At 57.1% G+C, this 21,298-nt stretch overlaps 1 protein-coding gene, 1 long non-coding RNA gene and 1 pseudogene across 2 annotated transcripts; 1 reads left to right on the top strand and 2 right to left on the bottom strand.

Annotated features, from left to right (window-relative positions):
* Positions 1 to 6,670: 6,670 nt before the first annotated feature.
* On the bottom strand, positions 6,671 to 8,366 carry LOC147916881 (uncharacterized). The gene is made up of 3 exons (XR_015552573.1): positions 7,870 to 8,366; positions 7,491 to 7,641; positions 6,671 to 7,349 (listed from the first exon to the last, which is right to left on the bottom strand). It is a non-coding gene; the product is annotated as an uncharacterized LOC147916881 (long non-coding RNA).
* Positions 8,367 to 16,061: 7,695 nt separating this feature from the next.
* LBX1 (ladybird homeobox 1) lies at positions 16,062 to 17,588 on the top strand. Its single transcript, XM_004427969.3, has 2 exons — positions 16,062 to 16,386; positions 17,068 to 17,588. Exons 1-2 carry the CDS (start codon positions 16,062 to 16,064, stop codon positions 17,586 to 17,588), a joined length of 846 nt encoding a protein of 281 aa, XP_004428026.1.
* Positions 17,589 to 19,118: 1,530 nt separating this feature from the next.
* On the bottom strand, positions 19,119 to 20,060 carry LOC147916880 (uncharacterized; annotated as a pseudogene).
* Positions 20,061 to 21,298: the final 1,238 nt, after the last annotated feature.

Genomic DNA, 21,298 nt, shown 5'->3' with positions numbered 1-21,298 from the left:
GCAAGCTCACCATTCCCCTGACTTCCACTAGCCATCTCTTCGGAAGAATCCCTAACAGACAGCTTCTGAGTTCCCATCTGGAATGTCCAACTTCCTGCTGAGCATCTCTGAGTGGATGTCCCAGAGCACCTCGAACTCATTATAATCACAATCATAATCTCCATCCCCTATCCCCAACAACCCCTGACTTCAGACTTCCCCCATTCTTTCCAGTGACCGTTCTTTCAAATGATTGGTCTCCATCCTTCCCCTACCTTGCCCCCAAATCCATTCAACCACCAGGTGCAGCCAGTTCTACGTTAGCCCCATCGCTTGCCCACACTCCTTTGTGTTCTGTCCTCTCTGCCCCCATCTGATTCTGGCCTTCCTTGCCTAGACTATGGCAATATCCTCATCCATGACCATCCTGTGTCTCATCCTGCCCCACTCATGCTAATCCTAGCAGAGCGACAGCCCACAGCTCCTACAGCTGGGGCAACCATATACTTTATTATCCAAACCAGGATGCTTTTGAGAGTGAAAGGGGGCTCTGTAAAATAATAATAATAATAAAAATAAATAACAGTGGGACAACAGGCATGAATTGGAACTACCCTGGGTGTACGGTCATCGTACCTAAAGCACATGTCTGATCCCATCTCTCCTGCTCAAAGACCTTCCATGACTCTCTTTGATAAGCTCAGATTCATGCTGGCATTCAAGTCCCACCTTTCCAGCCTCTGTTCTAGGCACCCCACTCTCCTACTAGCAAAACTACACATTGGTCCTTAAACATGACTCATGCTATCCCAGTCCTGTGCCTGTGTTCGTGCTCTTTCTTTCTTCAGGAAATCCTTGTCTCCAACTCTGCTTCCCCAATTCTATCCTTATTTCAAGACCAAAACCACAAACTACCCTCCATGCGGTCTCCCCTCATCCTTTTATTATACCTCTCTTGTAGCGCTTTGTACTTCCTCCTTAGTATGACATTATTTTTACACTTGGCTCTATCAAAGATGCTGATCAGCAGCTGCACACGGCCCCACTCCCAGCCAGCTCCTTGGGCAGCTGCTTACAATGTGGCCTGGCATTAAACGATGAGCTGGGCCAACCCGATTTCCTCTCCTGGGAATGTGAACTATGAAATATGGAGAGACTAGAGCAGTTAGCAGAGGTGATGTAGAGAGAGACTCAGAGAGGCCGGCTGGTCAAATGCAAGTCACGGTTATGAGAAATTATGAGGAAACCCAGGAAGCTCTCAATGCTGCATGGGGGTCAAAAGCAGTTATGAGCTGGGGCTCTGGAGGCCGACCTGAGTGAGAATCCTGACTCCTCCACTTCCTGGCTTGAGCCTGGGGCAGGATACTTAGCCTCCTTGAGCCTCAGTGTTCTCACAGGTAAAATGGGGATAATGATATTAGCTAACTCACAGTGTTCTTAAGAGGACTGACTGAGATAAGCATGGAAACCAATGTGTCTGCATTTAGTAAGTACTCAGAACTTGTTAGCTATCATTCCTCCTCCTTTTATAATAATAATTATTAATTTAATTAGTATTAATGGGAGGAGAGACACACAGAGAAAAGAGAGATCCTGTGGGATGCCTTTCCACGTTACCATGAGAGAGAAGTTGGTCCCCAGAGCTGCCTTGGTCCCTGCGTGCTTTCTGGGCCCAGTTCCAACGCCGAACCATGTGCTTCAATACAAAGGCCCTCCTTTCTCTTGTGGTTACTCAAAGAAACCTGTTTCTTGCAAAGGGAAGGACCCCTGCCCAGATTCCTGTCTTCCTCTTGTGTCTGGACTCCAGCTCCTCACGGTCCAGCATGTGCTCTCTCTACCCCAGTGTCCTGCCTGGGCCTTGAACACTGCTGAGGCTCATTGCTTGGTGAATGAATGAATGAAGGAATGAGTGCATAAGATTCCAAGTCCTCTCTAGGGGACCTACAGAAAGGCTATTGTTAGGAGACTCAGAAATCCATGGGGTACATGGTTAGGGGACAGTCAGCCCCCAGTTCATGGCCTCATCCCTCAGAGCAGGAAAGAAGGAAGACCAGGGCTAGGCCCACATGCTGCCAGGCCTTGCCTCTTCCCTCCTCACTCCCTCTGGCCCCAGGATGAGGGGCAATAGGGTCACAGGAGGGGCAATTGAGGGAAGAGATCTGCCGGGTCAGGTTGCCAGTCTGCTGAAACAAGGCCAAGGCATCACCTACCAGGCCTGGCCGCCTCCCCTGTCCAGCCTCATCCCCTCTGCTCCCCCACCCATACCCAAAACCCCAGCCACACTCACATCTTCTCAGACCCTTACCTTCCCCTGCTCTTTCTTACTATGTCTTTGCACATGCTATTCCTTCCCCCTCACATGCCCTTCCCTACCTTCACCTCCAACAAAACTTCTACTGGTCTTTTTTTTTTTTTTTTTATAATTTTATTTATTTTTTTCCCCCCAAAGCCCCAGTAGATAGTTGTATGTCGTAGCCGCACATCCTTCTAGTTGCTGTATGTGGGACTTGGCCCCAGCATGGCCGGAGAAGCGGTGCGTAGGTGCGCACCCGGGATCTGAACCCGGGCCACCAGCAGCGGAGCGCACACACCCAACCGCTAAGCCACGGGGCCGGCCCTCTACTGGTCTTTTAACACCAACCTCAGAGCCATCTCCTGCTGGAATCTTCCCTGGATCTCCCAAGCAGGGTTAAATGCTCCTGCTCTGTGCTTCCACAGCCCTTGTGGAGATTTTTATGAGCCCTAGCTCATCACTCCAATTACCTGTGTACTTGTCTGTCTTCCCCTGGGAAGGTTTCAAGGACAGGAATTATGTCCTAGTCATCATTGTGCCTCCAGTGCTTAGCAAAGGACTTGGCACATAGTAGGCTTTTACTAAGTGTTTGTTGACTGGCTGTATGAAGGTATTAATAGATTAATTAACAGTTTCTCCCAGCTCTGGGATCCTGCTGTTTTCTTCTCTGGCTGTATTGGGCGTTTTTTGAAGCCTTCTGCAGTCTCGTGACTGTTTCTTCCAAAGGCACCACCACCTACCCCCAGTTTCGAGAAACATCTGGTGTCCACAATGCAGGACACTGCAGGGATATGGATCTGCAGTGTCTTAAGGCTAGAGATTTGGGGCTTAGAGACTGAGCAGAGACCACAGGAGAATGAGGACAAAGTGGGGCAGGTTGGGGACTTGAATGTCTTCATTGGCCATTTGGGTCCTGATGGGTAGGTCCAGGCTCTCTCTCCCAGACAGGCCTCTGACTGGGCTGCCAGGCATGGCTGCCACTTGCCTGCCCTCCTACCTCCCTGGGCCTGTGGCTGAGTGGCTGGCGGAGGCAGTGCTGGGCCAGCCCGAGCAGACAGCCTTGCGCGATTGCTGGCTCCAGGCCTCCCAGCCCAGCTTGTAGCTCCCCCCAGAGTGGCGGGATTGATTGGCTGCAGCCGGAATGGGCACCAGTCTCCCTGGCTTGGACAGAAACGGGGCCATCTGTTACACCTCTAGTTAAAAGTACATAAAGTTGAGCATTTGTGTGCCGACAATACCACCCCTGACACCCTCCACACAGCACAGCGCTCCGGCTCCTTGGCAGGCTTGCGCTCCACGACAGGCCGCACAGCAACGCCTACACGCTGGCTGGGCTGGCACCACCGCAGGCACCATGGCTCCACCCCCCCGCAGCCTAGCCCAGCTGGATCCAGCCTAGAAGCCTAGATCCCACCTGTATTAGATGGTGGAGGGCCGGCCGGGTAGGGGGTGGGAGAGTGTATATTGGTGGGTGACTCCTGCCTCACCTCAGGAAGCTTGGGCTGCAGATGATACCAGGCTTCAGGTTCTTATTTGGGGGTACCCGGGACAGCTGTTCATGCCAGTCCTGAGGGGTAGGCTTCAGGTGGGCCCAGGCTGGGGCTCTGGGCTCATGCTAGGCCTTGGGTTTCCTGGGCCAATCCAATCAGAAGAGTGCATGTTGTTACCCAATAAGATCTGCACCGTGAATTTGGAGCCCCCACGGTGGCATCTTACACCAACCGAGAGGACAGCTTTGGACAAGGCTGAGTTCTAGACTTTGGCCTTGGGCTCTGAGTTCTAGACTCTGGTTTCTGGGCTTTAGTATGTGGACTTTGATTTCTGAACTCCAATTTCGGGTCTCTGGCTCTGGGCCTGGACATTCAAGGCATTCCACAAACATCTGTTCCCATGTATCTTCCTCTGGCACTCTCGCCAAGCCAGCCTACCTGTCTCCAAAACCATTGTAAGTAGTCCTGCCTCTGCCCCTTTGTTCTTGCTTCCCTCTCACTCCAACCTGGAATACTCTATTTCTTCCCTTCAACTTCTCAACCCTTCCCACCCTTCAAGGCCTAGCTCTAGTCCTAGCCCTACTAGGCTGACTTTTCCGGCTGCAGGACCCCTCCCTGCTCTGATCTCTCAGAGCACCCCCTCCCACCTGAATGGTTTCTCATGAGGCTTGTCCAGTATGAGACTTCAGCTCCTTCTGCACAGGCAGAACCTGAGCTGGCCCTTGTTTTACCCACAGACTAGCATAGGGCTGGGCACACAACGTGGGAGGAGTCTCCATAAGTGCCTGCCTGAACTCAGCTTAGCTGTGGGGCAAGGGGAACAATGACTGCAGAGGTGGTACCGGCTCTCCCAATGGCCACTCTATGGGCTCTGCTGGTCATAGCCCAGAAAGCAGATGGCCAGGTAGATAGATAGCTTTTGATGTTGGTTTACTCATGTGTTTGTTCAAAACACATTTGTTAAATACATGCTGTGTGCCTGGTCCTGTGTGGGGCATGGAAGAGGAGAGGGAATAGCAAAAAAAGGAGATTAGACACAGTCCCTGCTCTCAAAGAACTTACCCACTAGTAAAGGCCACGAGATGAGTCCAAATAATAACTACAATGCAATGAACCAACCAAAATCCATAGAAGTGCCCTTTGTCTCATGCAACAATAGACTCTCAGAGCTGGAAAGGACCAAGAAGGTCAGAGGCTCTGATATCCCATCCTCTGCCAAAACACATTTATATACGTTACATGCGATAATGTGGGTAAAGCTCTTGCTGGGCACAAAGTAGGTGATAGTAAAATGATGAAGATGACAATGACAAAACTGTGATTATTAGCAATCTCAGCAGGTTCTAAGCACACCCCACCTGTTGGGGAAGCTCACTCCCACACAAGGCAGCTCATCCCCTGTTTACACTTCCACCCTTCAGAAAGCCATTCACAAGGATGAACTGAAATCCTCCATCCCCGCTTGGCAATTGTGGTGAGTCCACCCCTGGGACCACACAGCAGAGCTGGGACTGGGGTGAGGCAAGTGAGATGCCTAAGCACAAAATGTAAGGGGTCGCTCACAACACTGAGGGCAACCTTAAATTTTGAGCCCTAGGTGCCTTACTCGCCTCACCCTAGTCCCAGCCCTGCCACACAGTAAGTCTGTACCCTCCTCCCCCAGCCAACCCCAGGTGGGAGCTGTCAGATTTCTCAAGTACCCTTAGCCTCAGAAGAAGCTCCCACTAGCAGCCTACAGGATGCGGGGTAACGTGGTACAGCCCCCATAGATGGGGTGATGGGGGCAGAGGAGGACTGAGAATTATGGGAGGGTATTAGTCCTAACCAGGGGCTCACCTGCCCACTCCAATCCTTTCCTGCACAACACCTCCTTCTGGCCTGGCCCAGTTGGCCACAACTCTCCCCCACAGTGTTGGTACAAGGGCCTAAGTAAGGCTGGTGTGCCCAAATCTGGGCCCTAAAAGAACCCAGGCAGTGGGCTCTAAAGGACATTGGGCAGTGGGCCTGGATATGGAAAGTCACATGACTGTTTCTCCTTCTCATGGGCATCCCCAGGTAGGGGTGTATGTGTGTAGAAAGCAGAATGTAAAGCTTATATGCCATAGAAAACCTTGGACGATGGGGTGGGGGGTGTGTTGTGGGGGAAGGTAGGGAGCAGGAGGACTGGGGGAGGGAGGGAATGGGAGTCTGAAGACAGTATGATCTGCTGGGTTACTTCCCAGCTGGGTCACCTCAGACAAGCCATTTGACCTTTTGGAGTCTCGATTTGCTAGCTGTAAATTGGACTACAAAGACTGCCTACCTACAGGGAGCTGGCAAGGATCCTTACCAGGTCCAGTCGCTGTACTGGCTAGGGGTGAGGCCCCAGCACGCTGAAGCCTTCCAGGCCCTGCTCAAACCGGACTTCACTCTGCTCCCCAGCCTGGGCTGGGGTCCAGCTTAGGCGTCTATGTTACCTAGAACCATTTTTGTGACCTCCTTGTTTCTCTTTGGCCCTCATCGACCCCGTCCCGACACATCTTCGCTTTTTTCATTCCTGTTTTATAAAGCCCTGCTTACTCCCATGGCCTCTTCAGTCTCCCAGGAAAAAGCCCTTATGAGGAAATTGGCTATAGGATTCTCCTTCCCATTTTCAGAGGCACAAACCAAGGCCCACAGCGGGAACACAGGAGGCGCTTGAACTCGGCTCCGAGCCCCTCCCCCAGGCTGGGGCCGGAGGGGTCACTGAGAGACCGCTAGGATGGGCGCGCCGGCTGGGAAGAGCACCGCGTGCTCGCCGTGGGCTCGGGGCGCGCACCGGCCGGGGCCTGCGCTTCCCCCCGCCCGCCAGCAGCAGGCGCTGTGGCCGAGGCGCCCCCAGTACCGGAGCATTAACTTAAGAACAGCTCACACTAGTATCCCTGGCTGTGGGGAAACAGCGTTTTATTAAATGCTTCACACAGATTTGGTATAATAAAGATGAATATATCATATCCTTTGCCTCCCCCAGTGTGAGACAATAATAAGAGAGGAGAAAAAACAATAAAGTGAAACATAAATACAATGTAATGGGACTTGTGTCGAGGGACGCGTGGCCTGTCGGGGCTGCCACGCGGCGACTCTGCGGCGGGCGCTCGGGACAGGGTCGCCGGTGAGCCGGATTCCAGCTCCTCCCCGCCCAGCCAGGGGTCCCCAGGCCCCGGCTTCCAGCCTGCCCAACTCCACTCCCCCACAGCCAGGCCCCACCTCTGCAGCTAGGAGGACTCTACCTCAGCGAGGCGCCCCTGGAGAGGATGAACGAGTGGGGGCGTCGACAGGCCATCACCTCTGTCCTGGGCGGGGCCGTGTGCCTCCTCCTCCATCCAGGACTTCCGGAGACGACGGCCGCACAGGACTGACGACTCACAAGCGGATGGACAGACTCCAAGGAGGAAAAATCGGGGAGCGATGGCTTCCACCTTGGCCCCCTCCACTGCCATCTCCCCGAGCTCGGGCTCGGGGAAAAGTTGCCCTCTCCGTCCTGCCCCGGGGGCTCTCCCAGAACATGCCGGAAGTCCCCCATTGGGTCTCATTGCCATCCTTCTCTGGGAGCCGCCAAAATCGTTTACCTGAAAATAAGAATTTCAAAACTTTCCCAGCCCGGGAAAACGGGAACGCTTGGAGATTCAGCCCAGCCCCTCTCCGCTCAGGTCGCAGCCGGCCCTGCGAGGGCTCGATTCACCAGTCCAGAGCGAGACTGCGTGGCTTACACTCAAGAGCGCCTCCGAACAGGATCTGGGTTCGAATGCCACCTGCGGCGCTGACCAGCGTGACGCGATCTTAACCTCAGTTTCCTCTTCGGTAAAATGGAGACGGAGAGAGGAACGGAGAGCAAGTTTCTAGCGCCTGGCACCCCATCAGCTGTAAAAAAGAAAAATAAAAAGCAGCTACTAGCTGCTCCCAAAATATTCGTTAAAATAAATGGCCATTTAAGATCTAGAACTTTCCCGAATCTCACTTCCTCCTTAGGACCCAAAGCAGGCAACGCCTTTTCCAACGAATGAAATCAAAAGGCGTAGTCTCCCATCACTCTCCCTGAATCTCCTGACTTTTGCCCTCGTCAAGGCTCAGAGAGGTTCAGACACTTACCCACGATCACACAGCTGGCCGGCGGTGGAGCCGTTTGAGGTCAGGATGCCATCTGCCCATCTCACCTCTGCGAAGACACCGGAGCCGCCCTGCTGCAGAAGCCGCTCGAAATTTGGCCACCAACCCAGCGCCCCGGCTGAAGCCTCAAGATCGGGCGGAGTAAACCCAGGCTTCCCCAGGGGCCAGGGGCTGCGGCCGACCGCACCTCACCAAACGAAGAAAAACGAATGAGAAGAAATGCGTAGAGGCGGAGGGAAGGGGAAGAGGAAGAGGAAGAGGAGCCAGCGGCAGAGAAGGAAGATTCTGTGGGGGTAGCCGGCAGAGGTTGGAGCGGGGGAGGGGGACGCGAGCCGCCTTCCGCCGGGCTTCTGGTGTGGCTGCCCGGACACCGGTGACGGTCAGGCTGGAGGCCTCGTCCGCGCTGGCCCGCGGCGTGCCAGCAGAGCCAGTGCGAGGTCTCGGCCCCACGTTCACCACGTAGGAGTAGGCAGGCTGCTGAAGGGAGGGCGGGGTCGACCTAAGGGAAGCGAGGGAGCGCGGGGAAAAGCTGGAGGAATGTTTCTTGGGATGAGCGCGATCCCTCAACATCGGGAACCCAGGGACGTGTAGGAAGTGGAAAAACCAAAGGGAGCTGGTTCACTCAAACGAAATAAGGGTGTGGGCGCTACGCACTTAGCCTCTCTCGGGCTCTGCAGCCTAGGGCTCCCTTCCGCGGCCGGGCGAGCGCAGGGGCCCCGACCTACACCGGAGGCTCCCGCAGCCGGAACTGGATCCGCGGGTCCGGGAGAGGCGGGGGCAGAGGCCCAGGAACCTGGGGATCCACAGAGCGGGGAGGGTCCTGCGGGTTCCCTGGAGCTTCACTCTGATCGCAAGGAAAATCCCGGCCAGAACGAAGCGGCCCCAGGGCATCCGGGCTCTGAGCACGGGACTGAGCCAGCCTTCTCCACTTTGCTCAGAGCCACGCCGCCCACGTTCTCTGTGCGGTTGGGCACTGCGGCAGCTCGGGACCCGCAGGTCGGACCCCCGCGTCCCCTATTCTGGCCTCGGTCCAGCCGCCTGTCTTCTCTTGCTCCAGGTCTTGAGAGCAGCTTAGCTGGGACGACACTGCCCAGCAGGCGGCCCTCTGGCCAGTGGGGCCCGAGGGAATCGGGAACCAAGGAGTCTTCTCGGACTTGGCCTGGTCAGAATCCGGGATACGGGCGGGCAGGGGGTCTTCTATCGGGCTCCCCTCCTCAAGCCCGTTGGTGACCCTCTCCGCTCAGCGGGAAAGCGAGGGGCGGCGCTGGCGGCGGTGCTAATACAATGAGCCCCCAGCGCGGCTGCTGAATTATTCACGTGTAGTTTATTAAGAGAAGCCTGACTCAGGCCTTTCCTGCGTAGCCGGGCTGGCCTGCTCGTCGGTCTCCTCGCCTCTCCCCGTTTGGATTCCTCCACCTATCCACCTGGGCTCCCCCAGGCCCTACGGCCGGCCCTGCAGCCTGGCACCCTCCCACAAGCAATGGGACATCTGGGGAATGGGTGGCACTAACCAACATTAGAGGTTTTGCTCAGATCCAGGAGTTCCTGAGCCAACTAGGATGGTAAGAGAGAGGGTCAGCTCTTGGAGCTTCCGAGGGCAGCAAGGAGAGTGGAAACCCCATTGCAGGCCTAGGAGCAACAAGGGCTGTGGGTGCAGCCTTTCTGCAACTCCCTCCTCCCACTACAGCCCCAAACAGCCATCCCAGGAGCCCACCAGCCCCTGCCCCAGGCTGCAGACATGATGAGGGTGCACAAGAGACAGAGGATTTCACCCTAACCCCAACAGCTTGCTGCCCAGGTGACAGAGGGAGGATATATGGGGGTACTCTGGCTCCCCCCCTGGGCTGGCACTTCTGGCCTCCTGCTTGGCTATTCCCGTTGCCTAGAGAGTGGTCTTCAATTCTGCACCTATCCAAATGCTCCTGATTTTTCAATGCCACTATTTTTCAAATACCACTTCCACTGGGACAGAACCAGACTCCTCCCACTCATCCTTTGACCTCTTCCGAGTCCCCTGGGCCCCTGGGGTGGGGGTGTCTGTTTCCTGCCAATCCTGCCTGCCCATCACCCTCCATCTTCTGTCTGTTCTTCCTCTCTGCTTCTGGGCCCAAAACATGATGGGGCTCAATCCTGTTTAAAAAAAAAAGAAGAAGAAGAGAGAGAGAGAGAGTGAACAAACTCCATTCCAGAGTCAGTCCATACCACAGCTGGGTCCAGAACCCAGGACTCCCCCACCCGGCCCCACCATGGCCAAAAAGCATTAAAGAATGCGGTTTCTGTGCCCCTGTGTGTATGTTGGAGGTATGAGCAGCAGGGGTGCCTCACACATCTGCACGCAGCTGGCAAAACAATGCACCTACCCTTCCCTCACCCCCCTGGTCCGGCACAGGCTGAAGTCCCTGCCTGGCTCTCTCTTTTGTCTTTTATTATTCATTTACTTTATTTATTCAACAAATGCACAAGGGGCCTTTGGCATAGGGCATGGAGAGGAGATTCAGGTCCCTTCCTCCCCAAGTTCACAGCCAGGAGGAGAGAGAGGCAGAAGGGCAGACAGACAAACCAGCACATTCCTGGCAATCTGACAGTGACTCCAAAGAGGGGTGTGCTGAGGAGCACAGAGAAACTGAACAGGGCATGGAAGGCTCCCCCAAGATGAACTGAGCGCGAAAAACAGAGCAAGAGGTGCCAGGAAGGGAAGCAATAGAGACCCTTCCGCCCTAGAATGAGGGGAGCAAAGGTTTGGGACCAAAAAGAGGGCTGTTCCGGAGGCTGCAGAGTATGGGAACTGTCTCTTCCCGTCTCTATCTGTCTCTATCACCTAGTGGTCTGTCTATGCCCCCCATACTTCCACAGGGCAGTCAATCCTCCTATGCAGGGCTAAAGTGCCTGGAAGAGGTCGGCCCATGTGGTGGGGTCACCCTGTCACTAGGCTCTGAAGGAGTTCTGTTCACGAAAAAAGTGAGAGGGGAGAAGCAGAGAGGGATCCTAGACCCTGCCCCCCTACTCTTTGCCAGACAAGGTCCCGAGAGCTGGGCCTGGCCAGAGATGGCCAGGCAGATCCAGAAGCAGGCTTGGAGCTCAGCCTGAATTTTGGAGCAGCTGGCTCCTGGCTCCCCAAGCCTGCAGGGAGGCAGCTTCCCTTCCCCTTCCCCTATTGGCCTGCTTCTGCCCCTAACCTTTTCTGGATCTCCAACCCGTTTCGAGAATCCAATGTGTTATGTAATATTGCCCCTGGAAAAATGCGCCCACTTGGGCTCACATACATAATTTTACACACAACTTCTAGGACCTGCAGAGCCCCTGAAGCCCATTCAAAGAGCCCTTGCGGGCCTCTGGTTAAGAACCCCAAGGTTCCAGGATTAAGACTTGAGTCAGAAAAACCAGTCTTCAAATCCTAATTACTCCAAAACAGGCTGTGTGACTTTGGGTGAGTTACTTAACATCTCTGGGCCTCATTTTGCTTATATGTAAAATCGGGGTAATAGCAGTAGCTACCTCATAGGGTTGTGAGTAATAAATGAAATGAATAAAACTCTTAGCCTGGAGCCAGGCACACGGTAAGGGCTTATGGTGTTTATTGTAATTGTTATTGTTCCTGTTGTTACTGCAGACAGTGAGTGGCCCAGGGCAGAATACAAAAACCAAGTGGGCAGTCCTGGTTCAGCCAGGGTGGCAGGAGGCCATCCATCGGAGTCTACTTCTGTGGCAGAAGAAAGACGCTCTGAATTCCACAAGGAGTGGCAGAGTGGCAGGTCCCCGGAGGACAAAAATGATCCCTATTGGTGGGCAAGTTAACTCATTTCAAGCGGTGTTAGAACCTTTTTTCTGAGGGAAGCTCTGGCCTGAGGGCCAACACTGGTGCTTACACAAATAATCTGGAAACGAATGGGGCTACCAAACAACCTGGATTTAAGATGATGGTGCCTTTGGAGGGTTACTTGAATTATTCTCCTGTGCTAAGGAATAACTCATTTTGTTTGGGTCTACACTTATCCTGGCAATTCATGCAATGCTCTTTCTCTCCTCTTTGTCTAGAATATTCACTAAACTAGGGAGAAAGCAGAATAAACCCTTCCCCTTCCGCTGAAGACAGAATAAGGCTGGACCCTGGCAGTATAGGCAGCAAACAGGAACTCGCGAGTCAGGATACAGTGTAGACCAGGCTCTAAAGACAGGCATTCCCTCTGTGGAGCAGACTCCAGGGAGCAGCTGCTTCCGGCTCCAGGGGCAGGTGACACTGGCTCAGTTGACTGGGGTTGGGGGACCCCTGAGTGTCTTTCCCACCAGGCATTGGATCCCAGGAAGGGGGTTGGGCAGAAGGTTAGATCCTGGAGAGTGATGGCAGGGTTCCTTCCCACAAACCCCCACCCCACTTCCCCTGAGTTACTCCCCTTTCCAATTCTCACAATCTCCAAAACTCCTCTGAGGGGGCACAGTCAAGGCCCAGGCCATGCTCAACAAAAACTCATTTAACCAGTATGCGATACTGGGAGGGCGCCAGGTGCTCAGCCAGGCCTGCACAGGTCTGGGGTGGATGGAATCCCGGATCAAGGTCCCTGCCCTCAAGGATCTCCCAGTCTGGTGGGAGAGGGAGTGAGTCTGACCACAAACCCAAAACACAGCTCCTGGCTCTGCACTGCAGGAGGTTTCCCGGAAGCCGGTGGATTTGGGCTCCCAGGAGTTCAGAAGGTTCCAGCCACCCACACACTGGAATCTGGAGAGGGGGGAACCTCCGGGTTGGGAAAAGGTCAGTGGGGAAGTTGGACTGGTTTTTGAAGATGGCCCAGATGAGATGATGGAGGCAGGGGACCCTAAACAACAAAACGTTGGGTGGTACCACATGCACCCTGAACCCCCAGCTGTGCCGAGCTATTTGGCTGAGAGTTCAATCAATTAGGCCAAAAAAACAAAGCCTCGGGATAGGGCGGCAGTTACCAGCCAGGAAGGAAAGAAGAGGTTTGGCTACGGTGGATGGAAGAGGTAATATAGCAGATGATTATGGAAAGTCCTGTCCGCTTTGACATGATACGGCTGAAGACTAAAGGTCCCAGAAAACAGGGACCCAGTGGAGGAATTCTATGCTCCCACACCTCTGCTCCCCAATTCACATTCCTCACCTTCCTGGTAGCCTCACAGTAACTCTGAACTCCACTGGTCCTGAGGGACTGGGAGATGGGCAATAGCAGGGTTGTCCTTAAGATCCCGTCCTGCAGGCCAATATTAGGGGCAAAAACAGGAACAGACAGGAAGAATGGGGGGGGCAGTATGAGAGGGAGCCTCTCCCAGGTCCCTGTTCCCTGATCTGGAGGGGCCTCATCTGCTAGCATGGGGGATGTGGCTTGCCTGAGGCTCTGGGCCAGGGCTTTTGGGGTTATGGCAGGAAAGGACTGCTGGCCAGAGGCTGAAGCAGGATCTTGAGAGCAGGAAGTGAAAGGAGAGGGCAGACCCCTTTTGGTCCCAGAGCTTCCAAGCCAGCAAGGTCTGTCTCCGTGGCGCCCTCTCCCTCAGATCCCTCTCCACCATCTCCAGCTCCATGGTTGCTAGGCCCAGCATCACCTCGTGGCTCCCGGAGCAGCACTGATGCATCAGAGGCAGGCCTGCTTTGGGGATAGTTCTGCAGCTCTGGGGGAACTGAGAATCCTATTCTCACCGTTCCTGCCTCTGAGCACCTGTCCTCCCGCCAAAATTCAGGACAAAGATAAGGAAGAGGGTAAGCTGCTCTTCCCAACACTCTCAAGCAGGCCTGGGGCAGGCACCAGGGTCCCAAACAAGAATCCTTTCTCCCTATGCTGTCCCTTTTACTCTGGAGAGCTGGAAGCCACGTTCCAAATAAATATCTAAATGGGAGATAAAGAAACCCATCTCTGATGTGTGGAGGCTCCTATGCTGGAAGCATCCAGGGAGAAAACCTGTCCCCTGCCCCACAGTCCAGCTTGGCCCGCTTCCTCCTAGTGCAAGTATGGGGCGCAAGAAGCCCAAGAGTCCTATTCTTCCCTTCCCAAACTCTGGGTTGGGCCACAGTCTCCAAACTGGCCTCTCTGGGCCCTTCTCTCAACCGAGCAGGGCTGCCGGACCACAGTGCCTGCCCAGGAGTTTACAAACAAAGCCAGGGAAAGGGCTGGGGCTGTATGTGGGGAGGGGAACAGCTCTTCCTCCCTTGACTCCAAGCCCCTCTTCCCCCCCTCCTTTGTCGGGGGCCAGAAATGGAAAAATAGGGTGGCTGGCCAACGGCCCCACACAAACCAGAGGAGGGAAGCAAGAGAGAAAAGAGCCTGGGGGCACAGCCCCCTTGGATGCCTCAGGGGAATGAAAGACATAGGTGGGAGTTCAAACACGCATAAATACCCACAGGTCCACATATGTTTACAAAAATATACACATGGAGAACCACACACAAACATACATATTCAAAAATATAAGCATATTCAAATACCGATGCACACAAATGCTCGCCGGATATGCACAGAGTCCGGCCCTAGGCTTCCCGGTCCCCCGTCTGACTCGAACCGGCCTCTCTGCGGGTTTCTGAGAGGCAGCCCCTACCGTGGCCCGGCCCCCTCCGGCCCCCGCCCCGCATCCGGAACAGCTGGAGTCGACCGGCCGGGCGGTACACTCAAGCCCGGCGCTGGGCTGGGCGGGGCCGGCAGCGGGGCCCCGGCTGGGCCCGGGCAGAGCGCAGCGGGGAGGCCCCGAGCCGACCCCGTTAGCGCCGGCACCCGGCGCGGCTGCCCGGTAGGACGCCGGTCACCAGGCGAGCCGTGGCCCCAGCTGGCCCGAAGAGCGGCGGCCCGAGGAAAGAGTGTGCAAGATTGCCAGAGGAGGTAAGGCTGTCGCTTAGGGCTCGGGCTTGGGGAGAGGTGCCTAGAGCCACCAACAACTCCTCCCTCTGCCTCTCGGCTGCGGAAGGCTAAGTCCTCTGACTGGCCCCCTCCCCACAACCCCTGGAGTCCCCCACCCCCGTGTCCCGTGTCGCCTCACCCAGGGCTGCAGAGCCTCCTCGGACCTCCCGCGGGCCAGCCCGGGAGCTGCAGATTCCCTCTCCCCAGGCGCGTGGCCCCAGGCCGCGGGTGAGGGGCAAGAGGGTCTAGGGGTACCGGCGCTGGGTCTTTGATCTCAGCTCGGCAAAGTCCACGCTGGGCGGCAGCGGGACCCACCCAAGCTCCTGGTCTTACCTGGCCCGCGCGGCGTCCGCGTACCTCCCTGGCTGGGTTCTCACCGCCCTCCTCGGGCGCCAAATCCCGGGTCGGAGAGCCTGAGACCTCCGGGCCAGCGCTGCCATCGCAGCCAGGCCGGTGGGAGGCGGGTGCGCCAGGAGCGCGGCTCGCAGTTTAGGGTGGGGGCGGCGGCTTTTCAGTCGCCGGAGGTTCGGGTGCAATAAAGGCGCCGCTAATGTAATTTACAAACAGCTCGGGCCGAGAGCTGCGCAGCGCCCGGACTGACAGGCGCATTAGGCAGTCTAATTCCAGCCGGCTCCTCCTACCCCCGGCCCGCTAATTAATGAGCTTCCCAACTTAGAGCCGCCTGCATTGGACAGACAGAGAGTGAAAGAGAGGGCGAGGAAGAGGGAGAGGAGGAGAGAGACGGGGGGAGCAGAGAAGAGAGAAGAGAGAGGGAGGGAGAGAACAGGAGGAGAGAGAACAGAGAGAAATAAGAGAGAGGAGAAAGGGAGAAAGGAGAGAGAAAGGGAGAGAAGTGCCGCTGCAGTTAATTGATTACTCCTCCATCAAGGCTAACTTGTTAGCAATAGTCAATTGCCCCATCTCTCCGCCTCCCCTCGCAGTACGGGATCGGCGCCCTCGCCTCGGCTCTTCCAACTGCCGCCGCCAGGACCCGGGGCCAGGAGCCGCCGCGGAGCCACCTGACACCTTTAAATAGCACCGGGGCTGGCGAAACTGGAGCCCCGCGCGGCGCGCTCCGGCTCGGGCCCCGGATTGCTGAAAGCCCCGGCGGCGGTGGTGGCGCCCGCCTCAGCGCCCTCCTCCCGGGGCCCCGTGCGGCTCTGCTCGCCTCTGCTGCTGCGCTAATCGGCCCCGCGCCCGGCCCGCGCCCTGCCCGGCGCGGCCTTCTTCCCGCCCGCTGTTGCCGCCCGCCCGCGCCGCCCGGCGCCCGAGCTGCCCGCGGGCTGGGTCCCCGCGGCCCGAGCCGACCCGGCCGGGCCCCCAAACGAGGCCGAGATGACTTCTAAGGAGGACGGCAAGGCGGCGCCGGGGGAGGAGCGGCGGCGCAGCCCGCTGGACCACCTGCCGCCGCCCGCCAACTCCAACAAGCCGCTGACGCCGTTCAGCATCGAGGACATCCTCAACAAGCCGTCTGTGCGGAGAAGTTACTCGCTGTGCGGGGCGGCGCACCTGCTGGCGGCCGCGGACAAGCACGCGCCGGGCGGCTTGCCCCTGGCGGGCCGCGCGCTGCTCTCGCAGACCTCGCCGCTGTGCGCGCTGGAGGAGCTCGCCAGCAAGACCTTTAAGGGGCTGGAGGTCAGCGTCCTGCAAGCAGCAGAAGGTAGGCGCCGCCGCTGGGTTGCCCTGCACCCAGCACCCCGCGCGCCGCTCCCTGTGCCCCACATTTCGTGCCCTGTGCCTCTGCCTAACTCCTCCCGCGCCGGCCGTCAGGGCCCTCCAGCCCAAGCCGCTGCCGCTGGGAGTGGGACAGGACCCAAACCCTATTTCCTAGGGAATTCTGGATAGGCCAGAGTCTAGTGACCGGAGAGGGGTGGCGAGAACCCAGGAGTTCTCCGCAGTCTGCCTGCTCTGCCCGGCTCCCTCCCGTTCCAGGGCGCTCCTAGCCCTGTTCCTGGGGTGGGCAATGAAGAGCCTTTTGCTGGGATCTTTTGGGTAGGGGTAGAGTCAGGGTGATTGGGAAGAAGTGGAGAACCAACATTCACACCACAGTCAGGGCGTCCCTGTCTGGCCCTTCGTGCTCTAGCAACCTCGGGTCTTTCAAACCAACTCTTTGGTGGGGGAGCAGAGACCAAAACAATTTTTCTTAGGGACTTCCGGTGGATGAGAGACGGGGGAAGGGGGTTTGCCATAGCCGAAGCTTGCCCTAGTCCAGGAGGCCGGATCAAATCCGAGAGGGGAACAGCGACAGATGTCAGGCCGGATGGGCCTGGGTGGGGTGAGCGAGAGCCGGGGTGGGGTCTCCTTTCCCCCGGCGCAAGCCTATGCTATGGTTTCCTCGCAGGCCGCGACGGGATGACCATCTTTGGGCAGCGGCAAACCCCCAAGAAGCGGCGAAAGTCCCGCACGGCCTTCACCAACCACCAGATCTATGAGTTGGAGAAGCGCTTTCTCTACCAGAAGTACCTGTCCCCTGCCGATCGCGACCAAATCGCGCAGCAGCTGGGCCTCACCAACGCTCAAGTTATCACCTGGTTCCAGAATCGGCGCGCCAAGCTCAAGCGGGACCTGGAGGAGATGAAGGCCGACGTGGAGTCCGCCAAGAAACTGGGCCCCAGCGGGCAGATGGACATCGTGGCGCTGGCCGAACTCGAGCAGAACTCCGAGGCCGCGGGCGGCGGTGGCGGCGGCTGCGGCAGGGCCAAGTCGAGGCCTGGCTCCCCGGCGCTCCCCCCAGGCGCCCCGCAGGCCCCGGGCGCCGGGCCCCTGCAGCTCTCGCCCGCCTCCCCGCTCACGGACCAGCCGGCCAGCAGCCAGGACTGCTCGGAGGATGAGGAAGACGAAGAGATCGACGTGGACGATTGAGCGGCGCCCGGGATGTTCCGCCGCCCTCGCCCTAGCGCCCACATGCCCGCCGCCTCCCGGACCGGACCGAGGGAAGCTGGGACCTCCTCTGCAACTCCCGCCTTCTCCCCTGTCCCTGGCCCGGACTCGGCTCCCGGCAGCTGCCACTTCCTTCTCGAAGCAATAAACCTGAGCTGGCCGGCCGGGCCGGCCGCCGCGCGCGGCCTCCGCGGCCCTGAGAGCCCTCGCCGTGCAATTCTGTATGGCTTCTGTATAAATATTTAAACTTATATAGCGGGTTCTTCCCACCGCAGCCTGACTTTTTTCTTTCTTTCTTTTATTTTTTAAAATCTCGGAGATTTCCATGTTTTCAAAGCTCTCAGGCTGCCGGGTTTGCTGAGGGCGAGGTAGAATCGAGGGTAATGAACACTTAACCCCGCGGTCTGGAGGAGGGGGCCGCCCCGACTGTTTTGATTTTTCTCTGCATGTGGCGAATGCACCGGCTCTCTCCCTCCTCGCCTTCCTAGACCTATTGCAGTTGACTTCTTTCATTTCCTTCTGCCTTTTTCCCCCGAGTGGGAAGGGGCTGAGGGGGCAGCCAGGTCCCGACTTGCAAGTTTTAAATCCATCTCTTCCCACCCCCCGCCCCGCCAACCCCCCCCCCACGAGAGAAGTCTGTTTTCGATGTCATTTCTATCTCCCCATGCCCACTAACGGTATTTTTAAGATTCCTCCCCACCCTCTCTCGGTTTCCTTGGACTGACTGCTGGGGTCCAGGCCTTAGGGACAAAGCAGGGGGAAACCAACCAACCAACCAATAAACGACAATGGAACCCAAAGCCCTAGAATTATTTTTTACTCTTTTTAGAATTTTTTTGCATGTGACAGAGACTGAGAGGAGGCCGACCTAAGCCCTCACCCACCTCCTCCGCAGCTCTGGGTCTGTCTTGCAGTCTCCAATGCCCTGCTCCTAGCTCGACTTGGCCAGACAAGGGTGGCTGGATGAGGGTGGGTCTCGCGTGTCCCTTCCCTGCTCCTGTCTACTCCTCCCCGGACTGTACCCAAGGCCTCTTTCTCCGATAAATAAAGTCTTTGCCATTTTACTAGAACCGGCGGTGACCGTGTCTGAATGAGCGGGCCCTATTCAGGGAAGCCGCGGCAGGCTCCGTGTCTTGCCGCTGCTCCTCGCCGGCTGCCCGGGCCTTGGAGATTTGGAGGAGTTTCAGGGCAGGCGTGAGAATGAGACATGAAGGCGAAGCAATAGGAGAAGGCACTTCTTGCCCATGAACACGCAACAGCTACCAAATGGGTTGAGGGGCGAGAGAAGCGGGCTTCGCCAGGTCCGGGTAAAAAGTGAGGCGCGCAGTGCTGGGAGAAAATGCGTGCGTACGTTAGGGACGCCACGGGTGCTAAATTAATTCGTGTGGGGCAAAAAGTGGGCGGGGGAGATTTGCCCTGCGGTTCGTGCCTCCCACGTGGGACCCAAGGGCAGGTATTCTTCCTGCTCTCCCTGGGACACCGGCTAAGCCTCCGATGTATGGCAGGCGTAGCTCAGTCCGACAGCGGGGTGGAGCCTGAGGGCTCTCAAGTTTTGGTTCCGACGAAGGGCCTCACCCTCGGAGGTGGGAGGACAATGAGGCTGAAGGCACCAAGGGCAGTCTGAATTGCGCGCACGGGTACGGGTACGGGGAGATGTGAGCTGTGGTGTCTGAGAGTTGCAGTGACTTTCTGGTAACATTACAAATTCTGGGCCCCGAACTCGGCTGGAGGCAGAGTCATCAATGCCCCAAGGACTCTTTGGGGTCCCCGCGCCCCGAGGGCGGTTGGGGCAGGGACACAGGCAGCTTTCACTTTTCCGGACTGAGCGGGTTTCTCTCTGGGCTTTTGTTGTTGCTAGGCTGGCGAGTGGCCGCTGTCACCAGAGACGGGTCCCGCCTCCAGGCCGCTCGGCTCTTTCTCCGCAAAATTGATGTGAGAAATGCGCATCTGGTCTTGGGCAGGCTATGGGGCCCTGAGGCCTGAGTTGGGAACGTGTGCGTCCGGGAGGAAACTAAAAGACACAGAGAAACAGGAAAAGGAGCACAGAAAGACACTCCAAAAGCAGAGCGAGAAAGTGGAGAGCCACAGAGACAAGGATGAGGAAGAGAAAGAGGAAAAGCTACACGGAGAGAGAGAGAGAGAGAGAGAGAGAGAGAGAGAGAGAGAGAGAAAGGGAATGGGAAGAGGGAAGAGAAGAGAGAGGAGAGAACGAAAGAAGGAAAGAGGCAGCGGGCAACGAGGCGGGCGTGCGGCCGGTTCCTCCTGGGCGACATAAATCGCCCTCTCTCAGGATGGATGGGTCTGTAATTCGGAGCGCGGACCATGAAGGCCGGGACGAATGGACCCGGGCGGCCGCTGACAGGCGACAATAGCCGGGCCCAGCCCCCCGCGGCTCCGGGTGCGGGCGCGGCCGCGGCCCTCCGCAGCCCAGAGCGCGCCGGCGCTGGCGACCATATGGTTTTTGAATTTTCTTCACAATTTGTAGACAATTTGATGGATTAGGTCCCCGCGCGCGCCTCCCCGGCACAAAGGCGGCGCAGGGACCGCGGCGCGGCGGTCACCCGGGCATCTGCGCCCGCCGTGCGCACCCCTCCTCCCGCCCGGCCCCCGCCCCGCGCCCGGAGCCCCAGGCCGCCCGCCCAACACGCCCATGAATCCCAATGAAGCGGCCCTGGCACCGCAGGCCGCTCCCTGCTTCGCAGCCCCAGGCCGGGCCCTGCTGGATCCCTTCGGGCTGGGGGCAGCGGCCCCGGGGCTGAGCCCACCCGAGCTGCGGCGCCCGCGGGGCGCGCGGCTAAGCAGGCGCATCGGGGCTGAGGAGAAACGGGGCCATTTATCCGCCCGTCTAGTTAAAGCGGGTTATTTGTTTGCTTCTCCGGCCTCCCCCTCCCCTCTCCTCCGCATTCCCTCCTCCCCCTCCTTTCTCTTCTGCCTTTTATTCTTTTGTCTCTAAATGGATTTAATGAGCCTGAAAAACATGACAATTGAATATAACCAAGAAATAAAAAATAACGAGGGAGGAAGGAAGGAGGAAAGGAAAGACAGAAGGAGAAGGATTAATAAAATAAAGGGAAAAACCCATTCAATTCGGCAAATGTTTATTGTGCGTCGTTTTTGCGCCGGGCCGCGCCGGGGGCTGGCAAATTGAAAAGAATCAGATCCATGGGCCGGCCCTGTGGCTTGGTGGTTAAGTGCGCGCGCTGCGATGCTGGTGGCCCGGGTTCGGATCCCGGGTGCGCATCGAGGCACCACTTCTCCGTTCATCCTGAGGCCGAGTCCCACATACAGCAACTAGAAGGATGTGCAGCTACGACACACAGCTATCCACTGGGGCTTTGGGGGGAAAAATAAAATAAATAAAATCTTTAAAAAAAAAAAAAAAAAAAAAAAAAAAAAAGAAAAGAATCAGATCCAGTTCCTGCCCTCAAGGAGCTCCCAGTCTAGTGGACGAGACCCGCCACACCCCCGGCGCTAATAGGAGACCTGGGCCGAGGGGCAGGGAAGTGCCATTTGCAGGACTAGGAGAGATGGCTTCGGGCTCGGGGTGGTGGGGGCTTCACGGAGGAGGTGGCTTTTGGGCCCAGGCCTTGAAAAACGAGAAGGAATTCGTTGTTTCTATAGGCCAGAAAGAAGGGCGAGCGAAGGAAAGCCCGGATCTCCGTCGGAGGGAAGGGGAAAGAGGGGTATGCCCG

This window comes from Ceratotherium simum, chromosome 6 (assembly GCF_057802395.1).
Source record: "Ceratotherium simum simum isolate JZ-2026a chromosome 6, ASM5780239v1, whole genome shotgun sequence".
In the NCBI taxonomy this organism is placed as follows: domain Eukaryota; kingdom Metazoa; phylum Chordata; class Mammalia; order Perissodactyla; family Rhinocerotidae; genus Ceratotherium; species Ceratotherium simum.
Note: the sequence above shows the minus strand (reverse complement) of the source record. Positions and strands in the feature narration are given on the sequence as shown.